This window comes from Orbicella franksi, chromosome 2 (genome assembly GCF_964199315.1).
Source record: "Orbicella franksi chromosome 2, jaOrbFran1.1, whole genome shotgun sequence".
NCBI lineage: Eukaryota > Metazoa > Cnidaria > Anthozoa > Scleractinia > Merulinidae > Orbicella > Orbicella franksi.
In genome coordinates this window covers 8,513,484-8,538,702 of record NC_138146.1, presented here as the reverse complement: position 1 = coordinate 8,538,702, position 25,219 = coordinate 8,513,484, and the positions used below count along the sequence as shown (strand labels likewise).

The 25,219-nt window shown below is 40.0% G+C and overlaps 2 protein-coding genes across 2 annotated transcripts in view; one reads left to right on the top strand and one right to left on the bottom strand.

The window, feature by feature from the left end:
• The window catches only part of LOC145479936 (uncharacterized), a 321,399-nt gene that overhangs the window by 53,366 nt on the left and 242,814 nt on the right, over positions 1-25,219 (bottom strand). The gene's annotated exons all lie outside the window — the stretch shown is intronic.
• LOC145477938 (uncharacterized) lies at positions 1,926-12,638 on the top strand. The gene is made up of 4 exons (XM_081455812.1): positions 1,926-2,583; positions 3,833-5,555; positions 6,283-6,500; positions 7,339-12,638. The coding sequence occupies exons 1-4, from the start codon at positions 2,371-2,373 to the stop codon at positions 8,953-8,955; spliced, it is 3,771 nt and encodes a 1,256-aa protein (XP_081311938.1). The 5' UTR covers positions 1,926-2,370; the 3' UTR covers positions 8,956-12,638.

The following is a 25,219-nucleotide window of genomic DNA, read 5'->3' as shown; positions in this document are numbered from 1 at the left end:
TTCAATACGCTGGATATATATAAATATATTTCGTCTGACCAGCGTGAAGCTTAGAATAGGACTGGAGAATTTCAAAGGCGTATTTGCCCCTGTGTGGTTAATACAGCGATGACCAGCAATCGCCATTCTTTCGCTTCAGTTGAGATCGACTAAAAATTATTCGTTGGCTCTACCCCGGTAGAAAAGTCTGTGTCACTGGTGGTCACGTGACCAGCCGCTACCAGGATCTTTCTCCTAGTGACAAGGGAGCAACTGGGAACGAGGTTGGCACACGACAACGTAAGCTGTCACATTATCATCCCTAGTTTCCACTCTCAGCTCTACGCCTAGGACCATGACAAACCTTTTGGCGATCAAGACAAAAAGGCTTGCATTTTATTTAATTACACGGGCTTTCCTACGGAGGCGCGAGTAATTACTTTTCTTGAGTTTTTTTTAGGAAAATGCTGTTCGGTGGTGTTGAAGGAGGCGCCGCAGGAGGTGGAGTGGCCTAGTGATTAGAGCGCTGGATTTGTAATATGGAGATCCTGGCTTCAAATCCTCCTCCCTGCCACTAGATGGATTTGTGTCTGGTGGTGCCCAATTCAACTCCTCCTTTAAGAGCCAACTGGTCAGCCTCCCGCCAGCTTGGATTTTTAACGAGTTGCTTTTTAAGAACCCCTGTCCATAAATATGAAATATAAGCTCAGCAATTGTGGAAAAGTCGATTTTGCTCATATTTTTTTATGGCAGATAGGCTAGGGCATGACAAAAGCTTTTGGAAATTTTTTTTCGGCAAAATTTCCTTTTATTTCAAAGAAAACTGCAAATGTATGCGTTGTTTACTCAGGCGGAAAATTGCAGGGTCGGTCACCCAATTGTTTTACGTTATTTTCCTGTAGTTTGAATGCACCTATCGGTTTCCGAGGAAAAAACAGCCCATCTAGCCCTCTAGACAATATGCTGTTTGCTTTGTAAGTATAACTGATGGACACTGTAAACATTCTGTTTTTGTTTATTTTTTTTTTTGTTTATTTGTTTTTGTTTACTGGCTAAAAGAAACTGTTCCGTTTTACTGTGCACAATCATGCAGTTGCCCATTATTTGAGGAATTGGTGGGGGTTTTTAGTAATAACATCCTGCAAAAACGCGTTTTAGGTGCAGGGCAAGTATTTCCATCCTCTTACATTTACAGCTGCCCAACCATGATTCTACTTTACATTCCTGACCCAGGCCTTAAACTGCTAGAGATTTCTTTTACGGAATAGAGTTGATTTTTTCACAGTTATTGACGTGGATATTATTATACGGTTTAACTGTGTCTAAGGGAACGTCTGCAAAGTGAGCTGCCATGACTGTACATACACAACATCCGCCAAGAGACGCCCACATCCTTTAGCGTGGTGTTACAAACTACCACAAGAGGTTTTTCTAGGAGTCGTGGCACTCAACTCTGGACAGCGCTGCCGTCAACGAAAGGAAATTGCTTCCTTGCGCTTACATACCGATGATTTAAAAAATGAACAATAAAACGACAGTACACGGGCTTGTGGCGCGTGCAGTAACGAACCTTAACACTGTAACTCTGATGAACGTGGACAAGAGGCAACGAAAATTCAAAACCGAAAACAACAGATCGGATAAAAAAACCTTAACGAATGTCTACCACCTATCGCAGTACTGGAAGCAGTATGCTCAGTCACATCAATAACTTATGCACACCACCAGAAACTAATCAGCTGCTGAATAGGTTTGCCACTTCCCTTTCATAACAAAAAAAGTAGGGGTAACTACGCGTTTTGAAAAGTTAAATGAGTTGTTTTCATTTCTTAGAATCGTTTTTCATGTCCGTTACATTTTTGCCTGTCACCTTTATTGCTGGGAGAAACTTAATTTTAAGGCCTGCAAGCAAGGTACTCACTTTGCGTTATTAAGCATAGTTTTAAGTAATGCTTCGGCTAAGACGGAAAGAGATATCGGCAATGGAATGCGAAGAATGCTATCAAGCAACCGCAGCATAATTGGCTTATTCAATTAAAATACGATGATTTGATTGGTTAGAATGTTTTTTTCGTCGTATTTTTTACGGAAAAAGCCGATTTCAAGTCCGAAACCTCCAAATATGGAAACCTCTTGTTCCGACCTATTGTTTTGTCGTTTTTCGGGAGATTCGTATGTGAGCGGGAGAAGATACGAGGATAGAGATATCGCGTCTCTTATTTCATAGCACAGCCGCCATCTTGTTAATACTCGTGTCTCCTGTGGATTCATCTTTTCAAATCGATTTGCTCGCTCATAATTGTAGATAAATTGTAAATACGTTTGTATATAGTATCAAAGAGTGCGAATAGTTTATTTTTATCGGCCTTCGGCACTTCCCTGTTGTTCGCAATGCCGTTTCGAGCGCGTTGTTGTTGTCCTCGTCACGATGAATGGAAACACGGGAATGTCAAAGAAGAGCAATTACGCCAGTGCAGCCGCAAGGAAGCAAGCGTCTTCAACCTAATTGCTACTGAGGACCCGAAGAATAAGGGCAGAAAAAGAAAAATTTGTGTTTCTTGCCGTTCTAGGCTGGAAGTTGAAGTCAAGTGCCAAAAACTAGAGGTAAGCCGGCTCACATGTTTATACTGCAAGCCATTTGTTAAGTAAGATTATCTTCGAAATAGCTTCGCATTTTTCGGTGTCCTGTATAGAGTAAGAGAGCCTTATATTTAAGTTTCGTCAAGCAAGGCAATCTATAAGTATTTTGTTATTGTCAGTCTTCGGTTTATTCTATTCAAAGGTTAGCTGCTAGCGTTGGCATGAATTGGTATACTTGTCACACAGGTGTGAATTTTTGGTAAGTAAGCTCAAGCTTAAATATATTTCACGAGCGGCCGACAGAACCCCCAAAATCATTTCAATGGATCCTAAAGGGGATAGACTGAAAAAAAACGTAGATCTGTAAAGCTTGTCCAGTGTATCAGAATTTATATTTCAGGGCCGCATGCTCTACTGAAGTACATTGTAAGGCAAGTGTCCTCAGTGATAGGTACTTCAACAGGATAAAAAGATGTATAAGCTATATGAAACTTGTTTATTTGCACACATACAGATTTATACATAACAGGTCGACTGAACGCAAATCATGTTTTTCACTAGCAGCATAGCATAAGCATGAAAAAGAAGAATAGGCGTAACAGCACTTATTTCAATTTGAAAAGAGTCCAACATGGATTGTAAGCACAAACAAAAATGCAAACATACTTGTAAGGATTAAATGTGGCCTTTTTTTTCTGCTTCTGCCTATGTTCACCCATTTTCACTTGTCGCAAGATCTTATGCTTCTGGTTATGCCAATGTCGCTAGTGAAAACCAGGCTTAAAGCTTACCTTGCCATCACAGTGAAGCTGCGAATATAAAATGGGAAGAAAAAAAATGAAAGAAGGCGTCTCCGTGTTGATGTTATACAAATTTCGTGCTTTGCAAAACTTCCATTTCTCTATATACATTGTTTCACATATAGTAATTGTAAGTGCTCTTTTGTAATGTAAAATGCACATGCTTCAGCATTGTTTATGCTGTTTGTTACTCAACCAAATCGTGTTGCATTATTGTTCTCTTATTTTGCCAAGATACGATATTGGGTCAATTTTTGCATAAAAAGTATTGTTCATGGTAAATGGCCCATTATAACATGTTTGAACAGGGCATAATATGATGTAGACATTCCTTGATCAGCAGTGCCACTATTTTCTGGTTAGGAACACTATGATTTCTTTTACCATAAGTAATCATGTTACCTACATGTTCAACCACTTGTACTTGTATTATGTGCCTTTCTTTGATCTCGTGGTATTCTTTCTTCACTTAGGAAATTTGTATGAGGGTGCAGACCTCACCTGAAGGTGTGTTTGATTCAATGTCGTGTGACACCCCTAATGCTTCCTGTGTGGGAGGTGAGCTTGGTGATGGCGAGGACCTGTTAGAACCCGAACCAGAACTAATGACTCACATCTTGACCTCGTCTGTGTCAACCTCATGTGACAAAGGCACTCAAAAACCTCCAGTACGAAAGGCCCCTTACAAAGACTTGTCAGACCGGTCAAAAAGACTAGTCAGGGCTGACATGATTGACTTGTTGAGAGATGAAGGCATGAAAACAGTTCATTTTGTACCAGAAGATCTGGCCAAATTTATGGATGAGTTACTTCAAAACAAGAATTTTTGTTCGGCATTTGGGCTTGTCCAAGACATTTCAAAAAATCCTACAATGCAGTGTCTCATAAAGGAATACCAAGCTTGTATGGACAAAGAAAAGAAGCAAGAAGTGAGAAGGAGATCCTTGAAACAAACAAGCAAGGTTTGCATTGGCAATTCGCTAAATGATTCACGTGTGACTCTCACAGGTGAGAAAACACCAGAACACTTCAAGGACAGGGTAACTGCTGCCAATTCCATTGGCAGGCTGACCTGCTATGCAGATGAGAGGCGAAGAATATTGTCAATTGTTGCATTGGATTATCCATACGGTGTGTTGCAGGATTTGTTTAACTGTTCGTCAAAGACGATAGCAGCTGCTAAGGTCCACTGCATTTTGTTTGGTCGTGGTGGAACCCCTCCAGCAAAATTCAAGTTTAGGAGACAGTGTGTCAGTCCTGACATACTGATGGAACTATCTGAATTTTTCAATAGAGAAAGTGTTTCAAGGCCTTCTTCCTGCAGAAGTGTTATGATCAACGGCCAGGAAACACCAGTCAGGTACTGGAAGGACAGCATTAAGGAACTTGTCAACCAGTACTTGCTTGAGTATCCCAGTGGTGTAAAACGCACCTACATTTACACCCACCTTCCATCCAACTTTCGTTACAACACAATGCTGGCAGGGTTGTGTAACCTGTGTGATGAGTTTGGTTACTCCAATTTTGAGAAGTTTATGTCTTTCCTTACCTGTGTAGAAAGAGCAACGACTGTTTCTGTCAATGATTTTAAGGGCAAAGTTTTACAGTACCAGCGCTTTATGAAGACCCAATTTGCCCATCAAGTGCAGAGGCATTCCCCATGCTTAGAACTCTGCATGAACAATGCATTTGCCTCCTGTTCGCAGCCACATGACAGGTTTTGCCCAGATGCATGTGTGCTCTACGATGTTTGCAAGCAACTACGCACACTGCTGTCTGGTATCCCAAGTGCCAGTGAACGAGAAAGCTTGACAAAGGAACTTGATGAACTCATGAAGGTTAACACCCAATATGTGGCACATCTACTACGCACACGACACCAAGGCGATTATTATAAGTACATTCTGGATAACTTGCAACCAGGCGAGGCTGTGGTAATCGTGGATTACAAAATGAAATTGGAGTTGGGTGTCAGAGCAAGAGAAATCCAGAGAGACTGGTATGGGAAGCGTGGAATTTCCCTTCATGGCTTCCTTGCCATTGCCCAAGTGAGTGAAACAGAGAGAAGAACAGAGGTAATTGACCTCTGGAGCGAGGACACCAAACAGGACGCTTGGTTCAGCCAGAGTGCTATGGATGTTGGCTTCCGCTGGATGGAAAAGGAGTTCCCTGGCTTTCGAGTGTATTTATTTTCTGGTAAGCAGTCAACTCAGTTACAATAATACTCCTAGAGACCGAAAACCACTGTAGCATGAAAAGGCTTAGTTTGTATTTCATTTGAACATTGCATGGAAAAAGCCTCAATATAAATTGTAAAACATATTGCTGATTATTATTCCTTATTATAGTAATTTTGAGCAATAGTTTCAAGGATTCACACAATTTGGAATGGAATATCTCTAGGGATTATCAGACAAAATCTCCTTTCTTGTATCCATATGTTTTTGTATCGTTGTTCTATTTGTGCAAACTTGTGATGTGTCAAATCATCTTGCAGTTTAGTTGTCATTTCATTCTGTCATGATTGCTACTGACATTGTGGGGTGAAATGCTATCATGTTTTTTTTTTCTTTTAGACTTATTGAAAAGGGTTAACCAAAATTCAGTGACTAAAAGTTCCTTAGAAATTATTTGTCCTATGGTAAATTTACATGGAATTTTTTTAAAAGGGCATTAGATTAATGAAGTACTGTATGCCTGTTTCCATTATTTTAAGGTATCAACAGCCATGATTTCCCAATGTTTATTGTACAGAATATCATCTTTCAGTGTACTTTTCAACATTTTTTGCAGTCAAGTACTCTTATTCACAGACAGTGTCCACTTGTGTGTCTCAAAATTCGGGAAATTGCAAAGCAAACATTTTAAAAGTATAAAGGGCGAGTACCTTATATAACATGGTAAAAATCTTTTGTTGTTTCAGACAATGGTCCACACTACCACAATACTGGATTTATCCTCTATTTGGCAGAAGTCAGCAAAGCATTCCAGTTGACCCTTGTTGAATACAACAACTTTGAGGCCGGTGAGGGGAAATCAAAGCTGGATACCCACTTTGCCCACATCAGTCATAAGATTGTTAGATGGGTTAGAGTGGGTAACAACTTGGAAACAGGAAGTCAGTTGGGAGAACTGATTGGGGTATGTATATTTGTTTGATTTAAACTCTTCATAGTACAGCTCTTTATAAGCAGCTATCATACTGGCTAATGTTTGAAATAAGCCCATCCTCCCCTTCTCTCTATCTCAAGTAAGCACCCAAATAAGCAGCCTTGTATATTGCACTGTACAAGGAGTACATGCATTATGTTGTTGTTTATGTGGAATTGTTTTCTTTAGAAAGCAGAACATGATTAAATATCTGACCATGACTTGGCAGAAGTGTTCACTCCTGCCCTCCTCATTGATATTCTGTCGGGTATAAAATAACATTGCATTGGTAAGTTAGAGTGCTTAGTGCTGTATAGAAAACCATCAAGAATGGCCCATTTGAAGCCGAAAAGACTGGTAAAGGTGATGTCCCCAGAATGTCTGACTGTTTTTATACAGCATTATGCCCTCTAACTTTCAAGATTTTAAAAGCATGGTTTTGTTGAAGTACTACAGGGCACACAAGGTTTTTGTACTTCCTTTGTACCTTATGGTTAGTGCACTCGCTTGACTCCAGATTGAGTGGTTCAAGGCCTAAGCCCTGGGAAGGGACATTGCGTAGTGTTGTTGTGCAAGACACTTGCCTCTCTCCACTCAAGTGTACAAAATAATTACTGGTGAATTTAGTATTAGGGGTAACCCTGTGATGGACTAGCATCCTATCCAGGCAGGGAGTAGAAATACTCATAGTTGCTTCATGCCACCAAAACCGGAGATAAGCACTTGTCTGATAGGCCACCCGGCTGGCTTGTATGCAGACTTTTAACAATATTACCGTTTTAAAGTAACTGTGTGCTAATATGGCAATTCCTGTGTGATCAATTTTCAGTCAATGAAGAATGTCAGCTGTAGAAAACTTCTCATTGACAGAAGCAAGGCACCAGAGAAGCTAGGAACGCTCAAAGATATCTCGCTCTTTGGGAGCTATGAATTTCCAACTTCTGGCCCAAACACTGGAGGAGTTGTAGCCCGCTCACTGGCAGGCATTGGAAAGGAATCTAAAAAAACCGAACAACAGCTAAAAAGTCTAGCCAACTGCAGAAGTCCTATCGCAGGTGCAACAGGTGCTGTGACGTCTGAAGAAATTCCTAATCTTCAGGGAACACCTGGTACATGTATGAGTGGGAATGGCAGTCAGGAGGTATACAGTGTCCGATTCATCCAACATGAGATGGAGCATCAACAGAGCTCAGATTCCTCTGAGATGGTTGGCATTGACCAGCTTAAGGAGAACCTCCTAAAACCAGGCTTTGCACTAAAAAGTGGTGGTGCAAAACGAACAGTGTTTTCACTTCAGCAGAAGGAGGTTATGATAGAATTTTATAACCGGCAGGCGAACTATGGGATAAGGGCAGACCCTGTGGAGTGTATTGCAGCCATGAGGGAGAGAGGCCTGGAGCCGCTCAAGGAAGCGCAGATTAAGAGCTGGTGGAGCACATACCACCAAAAGAGGAAACGCGAAATGGAGAGTATGGCTGCAGACATCCAAAACCTTCAAAGAGCACCACCAGCTGGAAATGCCAATCTATCAGCTCCTCCTTCAGCATCCAGACAGACATACCCCTCTGGTTCTGCAAACTCTGCAACTGTTCCTTCTTCATATCCAGCATCAGCATCTACCCCAGTACCAACAGCAGCAGTACCCACTGCACCTGTACTTGCACCTGCATCTGTACCTGCACCATCATCCATGCCTGCACCTTCATCTGTATCTACAACTACAACCGTACCTACACCTGCCCCCACAACATCATCACCTGTAGGACCCAACTCTTCATCAGCACCTGTCCCAACACCTTTAATGACACCTGTGACTGGAACTAATGTTGGATGTGGAATCAATGAGTGGTTGTTTCCGGGAAATGTCAGTCAGTCAACCATTGACGGCAGAAATGGTAGCAATGCATGCACTTTCATTGCTCTTTTCTTTGGCTACATTTACTGCCACTCCAGTTTACCTACACCCCCTGTTGGACAACCCCTCACACGACAATGGGAGGGAGCAGTAATAGAAGCAATCAGGACTGGAAATGATATCCACGAGGAGTTGTTTGGAGGTGAGGGGATTAATGTTGCTGTGGATGATGCCATTGATGCAGCTGGTGATCATTGCCACGTTTGTGGAATTTTGCATGAGTACAATGTGTTTGGTGTGAATCCACTGGATCAGTTTGCTGCGGTTATAGACTTGATTCTTCAGCAGAAACAGTCATGCCATTTGTTAACAGCTAATGAAAAGACAATGTTGATCGTTGTGGACGGTAGTGGGAGTATAATTTTTATTGACTCTCATATTCATGGTCGTAATGGAGCATTGGTTGCTCGAATTGACGCTTATAAGGGCAATCAGGCAAAATCGTTTTCAGCTTGGGTTGATCAAACGCTAAGCAGAAATTATGGCGTGGGTCTCTCTATTTGCTCTCTGACCACAGTTAGCTACTTATGAGCAAAAGAAAATCTGGATACTATTGTAGCCAGACCCCATAAAAATGTTTGTTTTCACAATAATTCATGCAAACAAGTATGGATACCTGTTGTATCCCCGACATAAAATTGAACTGAAACATACCCATACAGGGGTTAAATTTTGTTACAGTTATATTTCGCGTTTTCACCACGGGAAAATGTAAATCTGTATGTAAAAGTACTTTACAGAGTATAGCATATTTTTTTTGTAGGAAATCTTTGTAAACTGTTGTAAAATACTATTGTACCACTGAGGCTAGTGACTAATGGTAGAAATTGTACACCTGTCACAGGTGTAAGAGCTGCAAAAATTGCTACCAAGAGAATTGAATCATCTCTGTGTTGCTTCCTAGGGTAGTTTCCCATTGAGTCAAAAAGGTCTTAGGTTTTTGTCATTGTTGTAACAGTTAAATGGCCATGGAAATGAAAAAATATATGGCATTGTAAAAGCTCTCTTGTCATTGTTACGTTATGTTTCGTTACTCCAACCCCCTACAATTCAGCTTTACAAAGAACTGTTTTTTTAAATTTTTTTTTTATAATAGAAAACGGTTGCTCTGTGCTGACATAGCTAACACTCGAGTGTCTTTGGGGGAATTCGAGAGTACTTATGTATCCAAACCACTCGGGTTTTCATTGTTTTTTTTTTTTGGGAAATTCAAACTAGGGGTACGTTTCTTTAAGAAAATGCAAGATTGGATTCTTAAATCCGAAAGAATCCGAAAACGGATTTTGCGTTTCTTCACCAAACAGATCAATCCAAGATCTCTCGGATCATGATGCGTCAAAGGAACCGAAGAATCCACTCTGGGCAAGGATTCTTCGGTTCCTTTGATACATCCTGATCCGGGTGATCTTGGATTCATCTGTTTAGTAGAGAAACGCATAATCCGTTTTCGGATTAAAAATTAAATCTTGGATTTTCTTAAAGAAACGCACCCTAGGAATTTAGTAGTCCAATGGGGAGTGAAATTAGCCTCAGTTGGCATGTTGCGTTCCAAACTGAAATGTGCTATTCAACCATGGAGACCCATCGTTTTATACGAATATTCAAGATTATTCTCAAAATTATACAGATAGGTGTTCCCCAGTTTGTCTTCCAACAGTTGGATATAAAAATCCAAGATAAACTTTGTGGACTTGAATGAAAAAATGAGAAAACGGGAAAAAGGAAGAAATTATATAAAGAAACAACGACACGCAAATTTATTTTTAAACAGACGCAATAGATTACACAAAATAATTTCAAAAATAAAGCTTTTGGACTTAGGGTATGGCAGCGAGAAAAATCACGACAAATAGCAGATCACGTGTCAAGAAACTAGTATAGATTTTGGAAATGGCTGATTGAAAATTGCAGCGGGATTGGGTTTGGCTAATTTTATGCCAGGGGTTTTCACTCCCGCCAACACCCTGGTAGTGCGTAGTCTCCCACGCAGCCGTTTTTCGTGATGTCACGCAAGCGTTGCGTGACATTTAAAAAAATAGGTGCGTAGGAGACCAACACCCTGGGATCCCAATTTTTCCAAAAAAATTCCTTTCCTGGTGGAAAGTCGATAAAGCGCGATTATTTCATTATTCACAGATTTGCGCGAAAGAAAGTTAGGCTGACCTCACTCACGTGCATCTATGTTTACATGAAGCGAAAACTAAAAAACTACAACTCTATATCGCGGATTTGGCAAGCCAAAACAAATCTTATCTGATTGTAACTAAATTCCTCCCTTAGGTTGTCCCGAACAGTGCGAAGTTTCTTGTCATTGCTTGACACTATCTCTCTCTTGATCCGTTCGAAAGACTCTTCACCGACGTCCAGATACTTGGCGATTGTCTGGTGGTCCACATCTTGTCCTGCCGCAAGACAATCAATACCATACACCTCTGCGGTGGCTTGGGCAATCTTCAATTCTTCTGCCAGTTGATGAAAATTTTTTCCGATCTTCAATCCCTGGGCAACGCGATGCTTTTTAAGTGACGGCATGTTCTGTCCATACATCTGGCGCAGTTCATTCTTCTGTGTGAAAAATTGGGTTTTGAAAGTTAGTAGTGAAAAAGGTCAGTGCTAGTGTATTGTCGTCTTGACAATAATCGAATGCTACTTACACTAGTATCAGACTTGACGCATTTGGATCCTGAGCCTTCATTTGCACATGGTTCACCCAATCTCTTTCTGAAAATAGAATATAACGAACAATTGAATCTCACATATTTCAATACATCCAAGTAAAAGGTATCAAAATCTTCGTAAAGCTAGTTTCAGCAACTTACCTCTTATCCATTTTTGCGCGTTCAAAAAGGTAATTTATCCTGAAGAAGCTCTAAAAGACCTGATTCACAACTATGAGCTCACCACAACCTTTGAAAAAGAACAGTGACAACAGTAACCTGTCGGAAACTCCACAGAGAATACCTCTGATCACAAGGTGTGAATTTTTCGCAAATGGAAATCAGAACCTCGCGCGAGATATTTCAGTCACGTACGCATCGATCTCCATCCATTTCTTTCGTTTTCGGCACATCAACAAGCGTGGTAAAAATGAATGAAGTTCTGCTCTTTTTTTGGCCGCTGGTGTTTGAGTATCTTGAGCCAGAAGATCTAGTGAGTGTGTCCTCTGTTTGTCTTGCATGGTGGCGTTTTGTATTTCAAGGACGCAAGTCAACTGCCCAAGCATTGCAACATTGTGAACAACCCCATTTAGCCGACACAGGAAAGCTGTATCAGAAAGTACCGCTTCGTTTCTTCTCAAAGGTGACATGGTTAAACTTAAACAGGACTGCCATCTCTTCAAAAGATTTTCTTAAACTTGTTGGCGTAGCAAAGCATCTTGAGACGCTGAACATCGAAAGCTGTATGGAAATATCTGAACAAGCGATATTCAAGGCCAAAGGGTCCCTTCTTTGCTTGAGAAACATAAACATTTCCTTGAACGAGCAGTTCAGCGTTCTTGTTGTTGCTTGTTTGTGTTCTTACTACTCTGTACAAGACATTCGTGCAAGGGGAATAAAACTAGAAGAGAAAGAAGCACTATTTCTAACAAAGACATTCCCGCGACTTGGAAATGGACGAATTACTTTAGACATTGGTTCAGCCGCGGGAGGAGAATATTTTTTTGATGCGTTGAACATTTTGTCAGATTTTGATCTTTTTGAAGATTTCTAGCGAACAGTTACAGTCTAATGCTGACATCAAGAAAAACATTTGCGCAAATCGCGCAGGGATCAATGAAGTTACATTTTACATTTGTTATTGTTTTGTTTCGCTGAAGAAAACGCGCTACTTGGTGTCAGATTTTTGCGCGAATATTTCAGCCAATGATGTTACATGTAAATGACGTTTCTGTCATTCTGGATAGGAAACATGACAGAGATTATGAGTGCACAATAGAGATTTATCAACTTTGTAACTTTCCTCACATACAATTTCGCTGAAACTTCACGGGTTTACTTGTTACCTTAATATGTGTATAACGTGTTAAATTTAGCTTTGCAATCACACTGCAAGAATTGTTTTTCGGAGAATGCTTGTTTGAATTTCGCGCTAATGTGTCCTTAACCAATAAAAATTTTGTTACTAATCCAATTAGAACTTGATCGGCCTAAACCATCCAACGGTTCCCGGTGCCGGGGCCTATTGTTTTCTCTTTCCGTCTTAGCCGAAGCGTTACTTAAAGTCAACTTTTTCACACTGAATCAAGTGAGTACTGTTATATTCACAGCCAGCGTGCTGTGACGTGACTTTTGTGAAATGATTTCGAAAAAGTTCCATAAATCTCGTGTTGAAAGATATTTCGCTGGTTTTCTTAGTTGATACTTTTAGAGAATTATATTAATGAAACATTGTCTTTCTTCGCCACTGAGTACTGTGCACCAACCAATGAACGCTGACGTCACTACCCTAAGAGTACTGACAGCGCCTCACTCACTGAAACGCGCTGTAATTACTGTTAAGGTATTGAAGTATTTGCACAACTTTATATTACAATGTAAACAATTTGTTACGTATCCAAATCAAGCGACGCCGTTATCAATGCCATCACATACAAACGTTTCTGTAGTATTTGAAATCAACACCTTTCCCGGTGGGTCCAAAACCATTGAAAAATACGGAAAAGCCAACTAAAAGCTCTTAGAAATGCCTTTATAATCTCAGATTTTCACATTCTCGGGTATTAATGGCGTTTACGGCTAAAAAAAACCATCCTAATTGTGCTTTTCTCCACGAGACGTGAAAATCAGACAATCGTGGACAAAAGTCCTTGGGACAATTACGTAATGTAACGAATTATCTGTGTTTTACAACTGAACTTTGATAAAACACGCTGTGATCCTTTTAAAAACGCGTTGCTGTTCCCCTCCCCACCCAATACAATATTGAAGATCAGGAGAAATTGCAGGGCGGGGGCGAGGTTAGGCAGGTGAAGTTGTATTCGCGTCTTGCGTGTGCGCAAAAGCGCAAAAGTGCAAATTTAACCCAAGACTTTTGTCCACGATTGTTGTTGTTGCCCACAATTAAAGCAACGGAGCAAATGCAGCAAAAGAATAACAGCAAACAGACATGCGTGAAGATAAAGAAATTATTGCAGAGTTAACAAATATGGTCGCACTTTTATTCCAGTATTACAAAGGTCACCTTCACATGCACTATGCCGCGCACGGTAGCAGAGGTCGCAAGTTCAACTTACAGGGTTAACAGCTTAGTGTTGTTTGAGAAAACTCTGGGCGGCAAGTCTTTCAACTGATTCTTTGACAAAATCCTAACAAGAAAGACATCACAGTAAGTAGTTTGAACAGAGTGGTATCAGTAATTTATCTAGGGTGATTGATCAGGTGAGAGTAATTCCCAAAAGAACTGTTGTTGGTGAATTATGTCTCGAAAGCGTTTGGCAGTTTAATCATTTTGTTACCAATGATGGTATAAGCTGTAAGATCGTTCTAAGTTTGTCAACAATCCGTCTATTATTAATCAAATTTATCTATTAGCTATATATAGTATCTAAAGTAACTTTTGTGCAGCATGTGGAGGAACATAAGCGATCAACAATCGGCAACCACGTAAAGGATGTGCACGGAAAGGATCCAGAGACCATTGGAAGCAATTTCGAGATTTTGAAAAAATGTCAGAGTAAACTCGACTGTTTGATTTTTGAAATGTTTTTTTGTTCGTAAACTTAAACCAGAACTGAACAAACGGAGTGACTCGATCCGCGCGAAGCTATTTACTTAATTACTTCACTTTTTATATCGTTTCTATTGCCTTCGCGTTTTTTTAAATTCATGCCGCAATTTTCTTATATTGTTTCTATGTGAATATTTTAGAGTTTTAGTCAGTGTCTCATCGGCGTTCTTATAATCAATTGTAGATATTTGAGCGCATACAAAAATCTACATAGCAATGCACTTGGCGAATATCCAGCCTAAGTGGTCACAGCTATCACTTAAACATTTAGGGAGCTCATGTTCTACCACGTCCAGGGGCAAGGTTTGAGTGTTTTCTTTTTTTAAACTCGTTTATAGGGGTTAATCGAGATCACCCGCCCGCTCTATCCCTTGGTCGATTCCTGTAAACATCCGGGAGTTTCGTAGCATATGAACCTTTCACAGGGTAGGTGAAACAATTGGCCCTTTGAAAAACAAATAATGCGAGAAATTACCATTTTACCGCTCCCCAGAGTTTTTATCGGTACTCATTGTGTTTGATCATTTGCATATTCTACGGAGTAGTAGAAAGGTATTTTTTTAGCGCAACATCCAAAGCAAACAAAACGGGAAAACTCCGTACTTAGCCGGAACCAAAAGAAGAGGGTAACAATGGCTTAGAAGCGATGATATTGCCCTTCGGGTCTCCCTGAATATTAAAGCAAGGTATGGAAAGGATATTACTAAAACTAGGAACGGGGAACGGGGAACGGGGAAAGGGGAACGGGGAACGGAGAACGGGGAACGGGGAACGGGGAACAGGGAACGGGAGTCTGGGAACGAGTGTACAGCGGTAACCCGCGTGGAAACTCAACATGGCGGACAAAAGAGAAGAAAAGGGAATAATTTGGGTAAACTTGAGGAAGTGTTACGGTTGTTAACGTGAGTTTCTACCGGCTGTGCCACCAGATCATGGCCCAGCACGTTCTTGTTAGAGCAGAGTCCGATTGATACTGGGATAAACAAAGCATGAAATGGCGCCTGGGGTGAAAATCGAATCGGTATTATCCTGTATTATCACAAGCTACGTCCGCCAATCGGTCAGGCCACAGTCTTTCTTACATAGAATTTCAAGCCTTCATAGTCTATTCATATCTTCTCACTTTGTGCGCGAGCTGTCATGTCAATAGATCGTTTTCACGTGACGTCATCACTTTCTAAAATCCAAAACGAAAGAGCCACCAAAGTTTTTGTCCTCATCAGGCGCAGGAGGCGGTATATTTATATCTGTTTACAATTTTACAGCTCAATAGCGTGCTTCGTTTGGAATCCGGAGCATTTTGAATTTCAGGGTTATGGAGGTGCGTGACACAAGGTTATGATCGAGTTTGTCGAAAAATATATACTTATCCCATGATTTTGATGTACATGCGAGACCAAATCCCGAACGGTGCAAAATATCCTGGAGTGGTCCCGGGAATAGGCAAATGGCCGTTCCTGGTTGATAACAAAATTTCAAATGGAAGACGCGAGCAAATGGCATTGTCAGCTACTGCCTAGAAGGGCTGGGATGGACACTGCTGGAATCAACTGATGCATTACGTCCCCTTGAAGAAGTTCACTCTAGGATGGCGGAGCTGATTGCAAGTAAACGCAGGCTAGTTTTTGACCACGGCTTCAGGAGGGTTTCCCCATCTACAGAATCAAGTAACTTGGCCTTATGATGTCCAAGCAATGGCATGTTCATTTCAGTTGTAACGCACTTTTAATCAAATGTGTCTTTGTTGTTTGGCAAACAACTACAGCATAGCTCATACTCAATGTCAACAAATCAAAACAAAATTAAATACACAATCAGCAGCCAATAGTCAGGAGCTCCGGAGATAATTTCATTCACGAACTAGTAGCTAACAATCAAGAAATACCACGTGCACAACATCTTATGTGAAACGCACACATTAATACACATTTATTGCCCCCCGCAGGGTTTTGGCCCAGAGGCCAAAGCCCGAGGAGGCACCCTAGGATTCCCCACGTGTATACATACAAGGAATTTCAAAAAAGTAAGAAATGTGTTGGTAGTATGCGAAGCGTTCTCGATTTGATGAAACTAGGCGCGGACGGTGGTCTCGGGTAATGTGGGGCAAGGAACGCGGGCTCACAAAACGGCTGGAGTGGTGTCGGGTACATGAAATTCTTGATTTCAAGGTTCTTGCAGCCACGAGTTCGCGTTTCGCCATCTTCCAGCAGCATTTCAAGGTCTTCCAACCACGAGTTCGCATTTCGCCACCTTCGAGCAGCATTTCAAGGTTCTTGTAACCACGAGTTCGCGTTTCGCCATCTTCCTGCAGCATTTCAAGGTCTCTCAACCACGAGTTCGCATTTCGCTATCTTCGAACAGCATTTTAGGTCAACAAGAAGCTATTTCTCAGAAAGAAATAGTGTTTCGTTTCCGGAATGATATTCAAAGTCTGAGGAAGGCTGGGGTTTTGATATCTTGTGCATGAGAAGTCCTCGGGTGAGGGGGGTATATGTTAATGCGCCCCTTTGCACTGCACTGATCTGCTCAGTTGCCAGAGCCTGGGGTTTTTCGTCCAGGTGAGGTTTAGTACTGAACCTATTGTAAAAGGGCAAGGGCTAATTAATTTAAGTTGAATTGTCTACACATGTATCAGTTATTACAGTCAACGTTCTTTAAAATGTATTTGCTTGTGATACTTCTCGTTGACTCTGCCCGAGGGGGACGGGAAAGGGGATGCTCCCTTATATCGGCTATATAGGTATATCCAGCGTCAGAGGGACATGTTTTTTTTTTCAGACATTTTAGTCAGAAGTAGAGTATCGATTTTGGTCATTTTGATCACAAACTGGGTATGGTTTTTGCACTCTAGTCTTGAATTAGGTATGTTTTTCAGAAGAAGCTACTTTTTTTCATCATTAGCGATAAGACCAGCAACTAAAGCCATTCATAATACCTTTAACATCATTCTGAACTAGAGAACTACGGCAGGTCTGAAACAGGGTATTAATTTAAGGGTCAGGCGATAAATAGGTTAGAAAAATAGCAGACTTTGGTCTTAAATAGGGTGAGTGCTTTGGGAAGCGGGCCGCACAGCCCCGCCAATTTTTTCAGAAATTCAAAGTATTCTGTGTGAAGCTAAATAAAGCTAAGAGCCAAAAGCATTTGACGCATAATTTTTCCATTTCTGTGCCGGGCAGTCCTTGATTCGAATGGATGCGGCACTCTACGTTTCGTTGTCAGTGACGCAGTATATTTTTCTTTTCAAAAAGGAAGACTCATGTGTGACGACAATTGTGCAATTATTCCTCCACTTTCCCTTGAGTATCATGAAGCTAAAATACAAATGCTATCGGTGTTTTCATGGAAATCAGCTCTTGAAATGCCGCGGTATGTTGAAATACAAATTTTCTTATTTTTAAAAGTGCGCTCTAAGAAGTAAAGCCACTGGAATTGTGGCGAAAAATTCGAGAAATTCAACTAAATCTGGAAAATGTCGACACCCACGATTTGAAGAAAACCTCATAAAAAAGCCATAGTATGCCTATTTTGCAATATACGAACGTTAATTAAATTACAATATGATGAACTAGTTACCTTCCACAATATATCGTATCTGTAGCATCGTCCAAACGCACCAAGTGCGTGTTCTTTTCCCGTAAACAGCCACAGAAAAGGGGCGAGATCGTTATTCCTGACAAGTGTTCTGATTGACCAAAATTATGTCGCCGTAGTTGTGATCTTAATCACATTTAAATCAAGCACGGAAACAGATATCTTCGTTTCTCTAGAATACATCGTTTCAGTAAGACTTAGGAACATTTAAGTCGCCAATTATTTCTTCCTGCATGACAGTTTAATTTCCTTTTCTTTTCGTGTCACGAAATAAAATTTAGTTTCGAGAACTTAATTTTGCTGAACATGTTTACCTTGTGAATTACAAGAGTTTACCCTTACAACATTCATACTCACGATGTCAACAAATCACTCTGAAACGGAAAACAGTACCATTTCTTTGTTGAACTAAACAAAACTAACTGCTTCCATCGGCTTAAAATATCGCATTGCTGGACAAATCGCGTGATGTGGCGGTGTCTCTACTTCGAATATATATATATTTCTTTTTCACTATCACTGTCAAGTCCAGTTCGCAGTTTTCTTGTGTAAGATAATACCGAGAAACGAGAGTTTCACTGAAATGTTGCAAATGAAACATTTTATTGCGATGCACCGAGGTTTGGCTGAAATTTTGCCGCCGTATTTACATTAACAATTACGAACTTTACTCTGATTGGATATTACAAATGACTATGTAAATAGTTCACCCTTGAACTGAAAACAATACCGTTTCGTTTCTGAGGAAAGGAAACAAAAAATACTCCCCAATTATAATATGCAGCAATATGGCCTGCCTGCATGACGATTTTAGCGCGATCAAATGAATTTGCTTCGAAATGGCCGAGATTCTCATCTAGGACAAATTGAAAACGATTTCAAAGATCCTGAAGATGGATTTTGGGAGAAAAACAGTTTAGAGGGTATCGTAAGAAATTCTGAAGTATACTAGAAATTCGAGGCCAGTGTTACATTAACCTTCCGATCGCCAGTTTTACCTTTGGCATCTCGTTTATTCCGATCGCTTATTTGTATTGAGTAATCCTACGTGGTGTAGAGATCATGTGACGGCTGGGTAACTTTGCAGGGATCCAAATGTAAATGCAATTGTTTTGCAGCGTTTTCGTTGAGGTTAAAAAGCTTGATTCTAATTTGCATATATGGTGACTGTAACGCGATACTTCTGTTTATGTCTCGGGAAAAACTCGACTTCCTTTCTGCTTTCGAGATACGTTTGCTCGTATATCAAGACAAATGGTTTGTCTCAGCATCAAATTGGAACAGCAGAGTAGTTTGACTTAATTTTTTGTTTCGCTACAGATTTTTAACCTTTTTTTCCCTATAAAGTTCTACTGAGTGAAATTTTTGTAAAAGAAATATTAGTTTCCATGAAGGCAATGCAACCTTTTTAACTCGTAAATTGCGCATGCGCAACACGAGTTATCGTGAGTTGTGGGAAAATGTGTCGCTCGCTCGATGGGCTGTAAACATTATGCAAATGAGGTACACTCGCGGGTTACTTTTAAATTGCTGTTCATCTTTAATTAAAATAAGCTGTTTTAAAGGTCTAAATTAAAATATATAAGTTAAAGAAGACTCGGCCACCGAAAATGAGAACATCGAGGGTCGTAAAATCGATGAGCAGCACAAGTTCTCACTGGATGCGGACTTCGTATGGATTTTACAGAAACGGATGTCGTTTAAGTACAGTTACGGTATGGTAAATGTACATATAGCGAGCGAAATGATATAAACACAGAGCATTTATTTATTGTATCGCTAAAAACAACGAAAAAAGAAAGGAAAAAAAAAATTGCAAACTACTTTCCACCCGGAGTCGATCGCAGAACACTCCGACACGCAATGTTATCCACTACCCTCTTTTACTACGTGAACATTACTTAAGTTAGGGAGAGAAAACAAACACCGTAACAATTAATTAAACCGCTGATAACTCGGCGGGTTCGAGTCTGCACCAGGATTGTCTGGAGGTTAATTTGTCCTTCACCGAGCAACTGTTAGTGAGTATATTTGGCATTCGTGGATTTTTCTGACGCTCGACAGTGCCTTCTTTAAAACTTAGAGGCCACATGTGTTCATTTGTCGGCAAATAGAGTCGCAACGTTTGTTTTGAGGGAAGGTCTTCGGGACATGTTTTGCACCGGGGCTCTTCATAAGCAAGCTACACACAACACAGGTAAGCTGAAACAAGATGTTTTGTTCGAGAAGCTTGGTTTCGAAGAAATCGGAGTAAATCAACGTAGTAGTTGAAGGATACATTAGTCGTCGCGATCACCGACTGGATCTGAAGAGAGTTTAACGTTCCACATAAGGCCGTTTGTGTTGGACTTTTTTGAACATGGTGAAAGAGAAGCTGTTGAGACAGTTTGTCTTGTTATTTTTCCTTTGATTTCCTTGATGGAAGACCAGGTGTCCAGCCTGAACGAGAAAGGAGTTAAAGCTATAGTTTTGGGGCCAGAAAGTTCTGACACGGAAATTAAGGATGCTTTTGAAGGTAAATACAACCTGTATATAAAGTCGTTGCGCTTTCAAGTGGGTTTTGAATAGATATCGTGGATTTAAAGCAGCTTCCTGGACTTTAGAAAACAAAAGTGGTAATGCACAGTATTACTTCGAAGTTTAATTCTAATTCTTGAACGGCTACTAAAGCCACGGCCGACAAAAACTCAAGCCTTCGCTTTAGCGTAAAGAATTAATTTGAACATGGTGTCACGCAGCGAAGCACGTCTGCGAAATTTTGAACATTTTTTTGCTTTTAGATAGTTTTTTTTTTTTTTGCCTCATCTTGAATGGAACTTTATTGTTATTGAACTTCCTGTCATGTTTCTTTCATTTGGTTACCTTTCTTTGGGAATTTTAGGTTTTCAAAGTATTTATGCACCGTGGATTTCTGCATATTAATGACGGCGACCTCCGCGGCCGTGTTTGTTTAGTTTATTCGCTTCGTTCAAATACATTTCTTTTTTTAGTTTTATTCAGCTACTATAAAACTCCTGAGAAAAGAACTAAGTGGGCACTAATTTAGCACAGTTGAAATACGATTTGTCTCAAAATAATTGGCTTGTTTTTGTCGTCTTTTCTATTTACAACTTTCATCTTTCTTTCACTGCGCTGCATTATTTGTCGCACGCGAAGAAATTATCTGATTTCTTGTTTTTAAGTTGTACTCTAGATATGTCTTCTCGCTGTTATTTTCCGGTTTTTTCTCAAATGTTATCCGCTATAGTAAAAGAATCGAAATTTTGTTGTTTTCGGTTTCGTTTTGTCCTCCAAAATCAACAATTAACTCGTTTTTGCGTGTTCAATTTTCTCGGCTTTTGTCGCGCGGCAAAGAAAAAATATAATTTCTTGTTTTCTCATCAATTATAATACACCTCAAGTTGAGTTCTTTTTGTTAATATTTTTTGAAATTTTGGCCCGTCATTTTTGTCAACTTTAAATAAATGATGTCTTAAAATCTGATCTTATACATGGCTGTGGTTACCGGGCATATGGTTTATTTTTCTGCTTACGCTCGCTCTGAAATATTTGAAAAAAAAAAAAACTCCAGGGAATTAGGGGTAGGCTGTGAATCATTACGTCACACCCATGTTTCGTGCCAAAAATTATGCAAATTTTAAATTTGAATCCGAGCAAGCGGAACAAGTGGACTTCATTTTATAGAAGTAGAAGTCTACTTGTGGCAAGTCTATCTGGAGGCGTTCATGCGGGATGTTTTGGTCTATGTAAGCATTAACTTTGAATGGCTACCCTGGAGCTGCAAACACTCATGCCCCGTCCACACTACGCCGGAGAAATTTGAAAAGGGTGTTAATCACTCTGAAAACACATCAAATGTTTTCCGCCCACACTTCGTTGGAGAAATTTGAAAACGCAACAATCACCGGTCATTTTGGATTTGTGTTTGACGAAATCGTGACGTCATCGTTTTGGAAAAGCTTCATTTTGAAAATGTTTTCCGTCCACATTAAAACACAAAGCCGGCAGTGTTTTTGTTTGAAGAGCGCCCGCTTTCGTGGCGAATTAGTGTGGACGGAAGACCTAACCGTAGAAATAATGCTGCGTTTTCAAATTTCTCTGACGTAGTGTGGACAAGGCCTCAGTGTAACTGTTTATCAAGTATTACAAATCAAACCTGAAGGTCAAAATTGCTAAAATTAAACACTGGTCGGTAAACACGCACTGAGTATCAGATAAGATCGAAATCTCCGGTGATATCACAAATTGTTCTTGCGGTCAGACTGGTTGGTGGTTTCCACTGGAATGCTAGCAGGCTAGTACCAAGAGTCTTCGTTCCCCTTGAACAGCGGTCGGGAAACGAGCGACACTGGAGAGATCCGATTTGAAGTCCGAAAATATCGGACTTCCGATTGAATTGCGCCTAGCTCATAAACACGTGGCTCAATCGAGTCGCTTGTGTTTTGCTTTAGCGTGCAAGGGCACCTGTTTTTTTCTGCTCTTGTTTCATGCAAAAAAAACAAAAAAACCAAGAGCCAAAAAAACCGGATGCTCTCGCAGGCTAGTTTTTCTTCCAATCATTTTCATTGTTTTTAAAGCCAGTGAAACTTAAGGCTGCAATGGAACTGGATATTCTTCGCTGTGGATACTTCACCATCGGCATACCTACATTGGTTACATGAGCTGGAAGTCTGTTCCTCTCTTTTTGCTTAATTTTCTCTAATTTCCCTCGACAAAGGAAAATAATCCATGTTTCCTCGTCGCCTTGTTGCAACTTGAAATGAAAATATCGCGTAGACTTTGCATTTCACGGAATTTTTACATCGGAGACTTCCATCGAAAATGTCATGAACGTGTCCTTGTACATGTACGTCCTTACAAGGAGAACCTGAAAATGCCATTTTGCAACAAAACTCAAAACTCGTTTCTGTTTATCTCATTTGATAAAGGGAGAATGATTAGTGTTTTCATTAAGACAGTATTGCCTTGATTTTTCAATATTTCCAATGTTCACTTTTCAACCACATTCACAGCATCATGACATGAATTACCATTTTTTGAATTTTAGGAAAGTGCTGCGCGGTGCTGTTGTACATTTGTATTCGACAGCATTGGGATCAACCCTATCATGTGAATAGTTTATCTCCGGCTGTGTATGTTAATATGGGTACTGATAGGATGACAAGTGAAATTAGGAAATTATTAGAATATTGACACAACGCAAGTGAAATTATTTCTTAATTTTACGAGTATACCATATGATTACCTTTTATTAGTATATTCTCAGCTCCGACTATTGCATTTCTAGCTCTCTGATTGGCTCAAAAACTCCGACTATGAGCCATTAGTCGGAGTTTTACCTTATATGGAAAACAGTGCGCCAAGTTTAAAAATTTTCCGCTCTGTAAAATTGTTGAAATAAAAATCGGCGGCAAAAACCCGATTAAGAATATACTAAAACAATTATTCCATTCGACCTTGTTGGATATGAAGTGATCATAACCAACTCGCGCTACGCGCTCGTTGGTTATTTATCACTTCATATCCAACGCGGTTTCATGGAATAATTGTTAAATATCATCAGTGACAAATTACGCTTACAATTGTGGGGTTTTGACTAATTTATTGTATTGAGAAATTTCCCGCGAAAAGTTGCCATGGTAGTTTTGTAATTTCACATGTGTAATTATAAATTAAGACTGAAATTTCTCGCCAAAATTAAAGAATGATTTGTGATTTGATACCGAGTTCAACTTACACGGCTAACAGCTCAGTGTTGTTTGAGAAAACTCCAGGAGGCAAGTCCTCTAACTGATTCTCTTGCAACTCCCTAACAAGAAAAACATCACAGTAAGTAGTTTGAACCGAGGGGTATCAGTAATTTATCTAGGGTGATTGATCAGGTGAGGGTAGTTCTCAAAAGAACTGTTGTTGGTGAATTATGTTTTTCAAAAAACCAAGGAAGGTGTCAACTTCAGAGTCTAGATAAAAGCGTTTCAGGCCGTTGCTGTAAGTTTTTATTGTTTCCCAGTTTCTTTGCGGTCTCTCGGTCGGTTTTATTTAAGTCAAGAAAAAAGTCGTTGATAAGGTGCCAGTAGCTATTGACATCTGCTAAATCACGTTTGTTGTAAGCTGGTGCATTAGCGTTCCAGAGTCAGTAGCTGAATAAAGCTTTACTGAAGGTTCAACATTGAGCCGATTCCCAGCCAATTTTGTAGTCTTGGGTTAAGAACAGCCTTAATAGATGTAACTGAAGTTTCTTGAATATTTCTCTCTATTTAATACGAAATGGCTTTCTGTTCTTGTGCCATTGAAGCGAGTTAAGTTTTTATAATTAGTTACAGAAATCTGACGCAAAGTTAAATATTTGCAATGCACATATGTGGTTCCTGTAACTTAAGAATGGCTATGGGCGAAGCAAACAAAAGCAAACTCAACAAAACCAAAACAACGCAGTTCAGATTTCTGTAAACTTCTTGTTAGTTTTGCTGCTGCTGCTCCGCACTCTTTCTCTCGTTGTGCCAGGTTTTTGCGGTGCATACAATGTTTTTCACCATTGTCGTGCTCCGTTTTAAATAGTAGGGTATGACAGGAAAGCACAACATAGCAGACGCGAATTTGAATAATTATATATTCTGTTCTTTTCGTTTTGAAATCTGGTCTTTTCATCGGGTATTCTCTGTTAAGACTATTTAATCCGCCATTAAGAAATTTTTCATTGTTTATACGCTTTACCTGGAATTTCTCAGATTACCTTTCGTTTTCAAGATTTCAGTGAAGGGATCTCGATCATTTGACGTGGGATTGCCAGCTGCCAGCTCTGATCTTCCGCAAAGACTGGGATGAGTAGCATCTGATATCAGTTTGGTTGTTGTGTGCATCTTACACCTAAATTACCTGGTCTGAGATTTTCAGGCAAGTATTATCTGCCTTGTTTTCAATCCCACGTCAAATGATCGAGATCCCTGCACTGAAATCTTGAAAACGAAAGGTTATCTGAGAAATTCCAAGTACAACGTAGAAAAAATGAAAAATTTCTTAATGGGGGATTAAATAAGCTTAACAGGGAATACCCGATGAAAAGACCAGATTTCAAAACGAAAATAACAGAATATATAATTATTCAAATTCGCGTCTGCTATATTTGAATTGGTTCACATGCACCCGAGAACCAGACTCGTTTACTTTTACTTTTTGAGAGTGGAACTTTTGCTCAAAACATGGTCCTGAGGCCGACGTCATCTAGTGCGGTTATCATGGCAACGATTACATCTGCCGATCCAAATATGGTTGTTTTTGTTTATCCCCCAAGATAGCCTACCTCCACACAAAAATTGAAGGGGGGTTAAAATTTTTCATTTCCAACTTTGCTTCACTTTCCTGGAGAATTGCTCTTAAAGTGCTTTCCTAAGGGTGTTGACGAATGTGTTGCTTGCTGTTGAACGTTTGTATTCAACAGCATTGCGAGCAACCTAATTTCTCTCCAGCTGTGTTT